A 7,140-nucleotide genomic window follows, 5' to 3' on the forward strand; every position below is an offset into this window, starting at 1 on the left:
GAAAGTCTTAACTAGAAAGATAAAGAGCTGAACATGTGGCATTACCAGGAGGCAGGCCAATTAGCAGAGAAGCTCAAATGAGAAGGGCGTGAATCTAAAAGAGTTTTATAAAAATGTTCTCTCCTTCTAGAAGTTAATTAAGTTTAGTTAATTATTTTTAATTAAAAGTATTTAATTGTTAATTAGTATGGAGTTTCTAGTTAGTAAGAGTATTAACTTAATTGAGGTATTGGTTTTTCTGATTAGATGCAGTTTTGTATAATTAAGACTCAACCTTCGCTCTTTTTATTTAAGAAGATATTGAAGAAGTTTATTGGCATGGATACAACAACAAAGAGGTCGGGGTAGGCCTAAGAAGACATGGATGGAGGTGATAAGAAAGGATATGAATGCTTTGAACCTCACCGAGGACATGGCATTGGATAGAAATGAATGGAGGAGAAGGATTCATGTGGAAGACCCATAATTATCTATTGGCATGGATAATTATTGAAATTCTCAAAACCTCTCTCTAGTCCTCCCCCTCTCTCTAGTGTCTTTATCTTTATTTTCTCTTTCTCTTTCTCTTTCTCTTTTCTTTCTTTACTCTCTTTCTATTACAACTTCTCTGATCCTTCCTGATTATCAGCATGTTAGGTCTTTAAGGGTTTGGCATCCAGCCCTCCTCTAAAGCCCGAGCTCTCCTAACGTTTCAGACCATGTGTTTTTTTTTTATTTCGACAAATCAAGTGTCATCTTAGCATTACTGCATGAGTTTTAGAACATGAAAAACTTCATCCCAACCTACTATTGACCTCGAAGGTACTTATATTATCGTTCTTTAGCCTTAAAATAACTTTTATTGTTTTTCTAGACCCTAAAACACAAAACTGCATTCTTTTGGGTATTCAAATTTTTGAAACTGAAAACCCCTGACCGTCAACAACTTTTCTTTTTATTTAGAACATATCACATACGCCTACATATGTTCTTAGGTGATCCTTGAATTCCTAAGTATCTTCTTAAGTGATCCTAGAATCCTTGGAGAATGTACTTTCAGTTTTAGATCAAAATTGCATCTGAAACACTTATTGAATTCAAACCGCATCTACCTGATTTAGTTGTTTAATCATATTTTTATTATTTTTTCTAATTATAATCACAAGAAACCTCACACCTTTTTTTCAAGCAAGGTTCTGCACCCCCGACACGTGCGATCTAAGAACCTAAGGTTGGTTTCTCTTGAGTCTATTGGGTTTAAACTGAAATACCGATTCACAGAAAATCCAGAACTACCTTCCTATCTATTCTCCAAATCACCAGTTTAAAAAATTATGCAGGATTTACCATATTTTTTTCTTAAATGCATCTTTTAACTCATTTGCAAATAATAAATAATTTTTGAAAAAAAATAAGTGTTTTTTTGGTGAGTGAAAGTTTGGGTTCCCCTTAAGGTACATCAAGGAATGAAAATGATTACAAAGCAGTACAACTAGACATATTCAAGGGACTTAAAAGGGTTAACTTAGATATGGACAAGGATGTGGGGTAACCCAGCAATGAGCAAACCCATATCCGACCCGTTTTTGAGCCATTGAATTCTATTTTGTTATTACTGCGGAAAACAAGAATGATCAAGTCAAATAGATCAAACGGTAAGGGCAATATCGAAATTCCGCAAACACAAGAGGTCTCATCCGACGTTTTCTCAAAATCAAGGGACCTTCTTGTCCTCAACGAGGGCATTTTCGTCATATAATTTTCCTACTCTCTTAAGTCAAAATGCTTTCTCTTTCTAGCAGATCCAGAGCACTAGAGCTCTCTCTCTCTCTGCTTCGTCGCATGGCATCCGAGACTAGACAGAGAGGATGAAGAGAGAAGCCAGGCAGGGTTTTCCGGCGAAGATTACGGCGTCATTTTGCGGACGAACGGGAAACCCTCCCTCCGATCCGGCGGAGAGTCGGAAGCCCCACCGCCGGAGGAAGCGCAGCGTCAACGGGATCCGGCTCAGGAGGGACGTCGGCGCCAGTGGAAGTGAATCGGCGTTTGGCGCCTGCCGGAGGTCCGGCGGCCCGGCGACGCCACTGCTGAAGTGGAAGTTCAACGTTGACGACGACGGGGGCGGTGGAGCGAAGAAGAAGACGAAGTCGCCAGAATCTGGCGGGGAGGGCAATGGCGGGGGGCAGAGGAAGGGGAGAGACGAGCAGCCGGCCGAAGTCGTCTCTGCTAGGAGGCTCGCTGCCGGGCTGTGGCGGTTGCAGCCGGCGAAGGTGTCGGTCTCCGACCGGGGAGCTCGCCGAACTATCCATCGTCCGACGGGATCCGAGGTATACCTCTCTCTCTCTATCCACATTTCCGGGGAGGGATCTACTCTTGTCGTTCTGCGTTTGGGATTGCGGATTAGTTCTCGATTTTAGCCTGTGAATGACATGCTTTTGAATACTGATTTGATACTTCACGGTCTTTGTCGGGTTTTTAAGGTTTTTTTTTTCTAGAGCTTCTGGATCCTATGAAAAAGGAGCTAGTTCTTTTCGTTTTATTTTAAGATTGGGGATTGCTACTTCAAATCCATTTGTATGTGTGTGTAAAGAAATTGTGTCTACGTTGTTGTGACATTTGAAAAGTTGGATGTGGCGCTCTGTTTTGGAAATTTTCTGTGTTTATTCTATTATCAAGGAACTATTTTTCTTAAAAGAACCATTTTTCTTACTTTTTTCCGACCAAGAAATCGTTTTGCTGTTTTTAGAAAAGATGGGTTCTGAGCTCCTTATTTCTTGCTTAATTCTGACCAATGTATTCTTTATTGTCTTGTAAGAGATCATTTTACTATTGAAGCGTTTGTTTTAATGCTTCTATATGGAAAATTTGAGTTATGGATTCTTGTTTTAGAAGTTTTTATACTTTTTAACGATTTACTTCTTTTTTTAATCTTCATCGCTATTTGCATTTTCCTCCTGTATGTTTAAGAAAAAAAATGGTCGCAGGAAATTCAAATCAGGGGAATATTTTTTCCGTTGTGTGTTTTGCTGCCATCTTAGACCTTGTGAGTAAATTACAAAATTTTTATGGATGTTGGTCCACCTTCTTGTAGGCTGTTGTTGGACATCTGGGGAATTCGTTTCTCCATGGCGCAGATGGCATAAAATGTGGATTAGAAGCTAGGGATCGTCAATCGCCGAGTCCAGTTTCAATGCCGCATAGAATGAACAATTTCTGTCAGAAGGTACATTACCATAATTTTGAGAAGCCAATGTATCACTCTCTGTTTTGTTGGCATTTCATGCCTTATGGTATCTTCTACCAATTGCATTTGACTCTTTTGCAGCTTGAACCGACTGTTGCTTTCCCCAATCCTGCTATGGAGCGGGCCACAAAGTGGGATCCTGGGTACCCAAAAACTTCAGATGAAGTCTACAGGTGTTATAGCCAATTGAGGTTTCTTGGAGATCAACATGAGCAAACTTCCTCAATTGTTTCAATTCTGCAATCAGAACTTGAGCTTGCTAGAGCACGTGTGCACGAGCTTGAGGTTGAGCGCAGATCCTCGAAGAAGAAGATTGATCATTTCCTGAAGAAGCTTGCAGAGGAAAAGGCAGCATGGAGAAGCAGAGAGCATGAAAAGATAAGGTTGGTGATTGATGGGATTAAGGCGGACTTGCACAGGGAAAGGAAACATAGGCAGCGGATGGAGATTATGAATACAAAGTTAGTGAATGAGCTTGCAGAAGCCAAGTTATCTGCAAAGAGATTCATGCAAGATTATGAAAAAGAGAGGAAGGCTAGGGAGCTCATAGAGGAGGTCTGTGATGAGCTTGCTAAAGAGATTGGAGAGGACAAGGCTGAAGTTGACGCGTTAAAGAGAGAATCCATCAGAATAAGGGAAGAGGTTGAAGAGGAGAGGAGGATGCTGCAGATGGCTGAAGTGTGGCGGGAAGAAAGAGTCCAAATGAAATTGGTGGATGCAAAACTGACACTTGAAGAAAAATACTCCCAGTTAGCCAAGATCCAGGCCGAGTTGGAGGCATTTCTAAGGTCTAGAATCACCGTCGATCCTATAGAGTTGAAAGAGGTGGAGCTTCTCAAGGATGCGGCAAGATCAGTAAATATTCAAGACATCAAGGAATTCTCGTACCAGCCTCCTACATCAGAGGACATTTTCTCAGCCTTCGAGGACCTCCATTCTGGCGAAGCAAATGAGAAGGAGATAGAAACGTGTTTCGGCTTTGAACCCAATGCTGGATGCTACAGCCCTGTGAGTCGAAGCTCCAAGATTCATACTGTGAGCCCCGAGGTTGGTGGTCTAACTGAAAATCATATGCAGAAATATGCAGGGGCTATCAATCAGAATGGGACTTTAGATGAAGATGGAAGTGTTTGGGATTCAGGCAATCAGGGGGAGGAGCTGGGTTCCAGTAATTCACCTGATGGAAGTGATCCATCTGTTAATGGGCATCATGAAGAGAGTAACTTCTCAGGGAGTGGAACAGAGTGGGAAGAGAATGCTGATAATATCTCTTTGACTCAAGAGGTTGATGTGACTTATTCAGCACACGGAAAGCAATCGAGGAGGAAACCTTCATCAGTATCTAGGCTTTGGCGATCATTCCCCATTAATGAGGATCCCTTTAAGACAATTACAGATGAAGGGACAAAGGGAAGGATTTTGAATAAGGATGTATCTCCAGATAGGGCGTCCGGTGATGGAGTTCTTACACCACAGAGTATGGGGCACTGGAGCTCACCTGATGCTGGCAATCCCCATATAACTCGAGGCATGAAAGGGTGCATTGAATGGCCAAGGGGCATTCAGAAAAACTGTTTGAAGGCAAAGCTGTTGGAGGCTAGAATGGAATGCCAGAAAATTCAGCTGCGACAGGCCCTTAAGCAGAAGATCTAGTCCACAATTTTCTCTAGAGATGCTAGACAAAAAGCCTCTCAGTGCATGAATAGTAAAGTTCACTTGTCATTTTGCTATTCTTGCATTAATCAGTGGAGGCATATGATTTCAACTAGTGATAACAGTAAGGTTATATCTTTTGGCTACTAGAGGAATCATCTTTCTTTTCTCTTTTGTAAAAACAGGTCAGACTGCCAATGGGTGTCTGATTAAGCTATGTACAACCATCGTTTTTGGGCTGTCACCCCTATCTTCCGTTATTGTACTACAGTAAATTATTTTTGCAGCAGGTAAGAATGTTTTTATCAGTCAATTCTCTTCATTATCATGCTCATTCAGTTTGCACATCTTGGTACTTCTCTTGTTCCCTCTACAGCCTGTTTGCTATCTTAAGATCTGCATGAAGTAATAATCAGTCACTTGCAATATAGTCATATGTAGAGTATAATGGTATTCAACATTCTCGTATTATCTTGTTAGCTTGAACTATTTCATCATGGTGGCAAACAAGAATGGATTTTTGCATGCAAAGGTTAGTACGTTTACATCCATAGGGTATGTCAAATAAAAGAAATCAAGCATCCTACTCGTTTGAGGTGATGACCTCCTTTTGCTGTGGCTTTTCACATTCCACTGCTAGATTTCTGTAACCAGCATTTATGAATAAATGGCTGATCATGAACCGGTGTTTAAAATTGTCTTGCATGTCCTTTATGATGAATTGATGTTTCCCATGTCAAATTTTCTCATTAAGTTGAGAGGAATTGGAGCTCCTTTTATTTCAGTCAAGTTATATTCCAATTTGTAGCTGCAAATTTTCAACTATAAACTCATAAAAAAAATTTACGAATATATTTTTCTCAGAACCTTGACTAAAATTTGAAAGTAAGATGCTTTACTTCAGGACTGAGACAGGAAGTTGCTTATGGCCTTTTAACAACTTGAAATACATCATTTGGTTCCATCACCAAGCCTGTATCCTGTATCAAATAGGAGCGTTCTATGTTATTAATGTCCAAATTACTGATAGGAGCTGAGGAATTATCTCAATTTTTCATGCCTTTTGTCATAGTAAAACAGGATATTCTCCTTTTTGTTTTAGTTTTGATGCGTTTATATTCCCTCCTGTCCTGGAGTTCAATTATCAAACAACTTTTTAGCTGGTGATCCTTATTTCCAAACTTGTGTTGATTTCACTTCCTGATGTCGGTGTCTTGTCCACGCTGATGTGGTATGTGGACGTTGATAGTGCAGGTGCAATGAAGATATTGAATGATGAAACTGGAGAAAGAGCACTATCATCATGGGGCCCTTTGGAGGATGCAGCACACATGTCATGTTTGGCTCATTCTTTTCGTACTCTTTCAATTTTATAGTTCCACACTTCTAAAAATTCCAATCCTTTTCATCTTTTTGCAGACCAAAGAAAGTGGTTTTGTTGTTAGCTGTGGTATATGCCTGCTCACCACATTGAACTTGCCAGGCAAGAAAACATACAGAAAAACTAATCATTTTGATGTGCGAGAGTCTGCATCAATATTACCAAACAGTTTTGTCAATTATGTCTTACTTTTATACATTGCATTACCAAAGGAATGGCTTAATTCCTTTCTCTACTGGTATATAATTGAAGCTGGAATTCTGTATTCACCTGTATCTGTCTGCTTCTGCTCTTTCTGCACTTTGTACGCTTCTTTTTCTATTGATAGTAGAGCTCAGCAGTAAAGATGCCAGCAGATTTTAATGGATCTATCCCATGAAAATAATTGCTAGACACCTGTTCCTGCATTCTGCTTGGGTTAACCATTACTTGACTAAGTTGGCACAATTCTTATTCTTGAAAGTTTCTGATTCTTGAAAGTTGTATTTAGTAACGATTGCTCGGTTTTGCACAAAGAAATATGAACCGAGTTGATGGTTATATATAAAATAGACCAACTAATTTCACATTTTTGGTGATGGAAACATTAAGAAATATTAGTTTTATTTTGTCTGGTTTCCTTTTATCCTCAAAATGTTTATTTGGAATCTTCATTAGAATGCATTTGCTCTTAAATAAAACTGTTAAAGTGCACATTACATGTTCAGAACTTAATAGGAAAAGCCATTTCATCTTATAGAAAAAGGCATGTGTAAAGTATCAAGAGAAGCTTATTGATTAGATTATGTTTTTTCCATGGTATTGCTGTACTGCTGTTGAAACCATGGAAATATCATAATACGCACTTTGATACTCGAAGAATAGCTTTGCATCACAAAGTGCT

At 39.6% G+C, this 7,140-nt stretch overlaps 1 protein-coding gene and 1 long non-coding RNA gene across 2 annotated transcripts; both read left to right on the forward strand.

Annotated features, from left to right (window-relative positions):
- The first annotated feature begins 1,847 nt into the window (after positions 1-1,847).
- Positions 1,848-5,184, forward strand: LOC149834615 (uncharacterized). The gene is made up of 3 exons (XM_090009416.1): positions 1,848-2,306; positions 3,071-3,202; positions 3,305-5,184. Exons 1-3 carry the CDS (start codon positions 1,848-1,850, stop codon positions 4,874-4,876), a joined length of 2,163 nt encoding a protein of 720 aa, XP_089865542.1. The 3' UTR covers positions 4,877-5,184.
- Positions 5,185-6,130: 946 nt separating this feature from the next.
- LOC149834616 (uncharacterized) lies at positions 6,131-6,532 on the forward strand. The gene is made up of 2 exons (XR_016432552.1): positions 6,131-6,209; positions 6,296-6,532. It is a non-coding gene; the product is annotated as an uncharacterized LOC149834616 (long non-coding RNA).
- The last annotated feature ends 608 nt before the right edge of the window (positions 6,533-7,140 follow it).

This window comes from Nuphar pumila, chromosome 6, assembly GCF_984573655.1.
Source record: "Nuphar pumila chromosome 6, dmNupPumi1.hap1.1, whole genome shotgun sequence".
Taxonomy (NCBI): Eukaryota; Viridiplantae; Streptophyta; class Magnoliopsida; order Nymphaeales; family Nymphaeaceae; genus Nuphar; species Nuphar pumila.

Excerpts from the sequence above, each read along its gene's own strand:
- LOC149834615 (XM_090009416.1), top strand. The coding sequence starts at position 1,848 with ATGAAGAGAGAAGCCAGGCAGGGTTTTCCGGCGAAGATTACGGCGTCA. Across the intron at positions 2,307-3,070 it reads ATCGTCCGACGGGATCCGAG|GCTGTTGTTGGACATCTGGG; the intron begins GTATACCTCTCT and ends ACCTTCTTGTAG. Across the intron at positions 3,203-3,304 it reads TGAACAATTTCTGTCAGAAG|CTTGAACCGACTGTTGCTTT; the intron begins GTACATTACCAT and ends ACTCTTTTGCAG.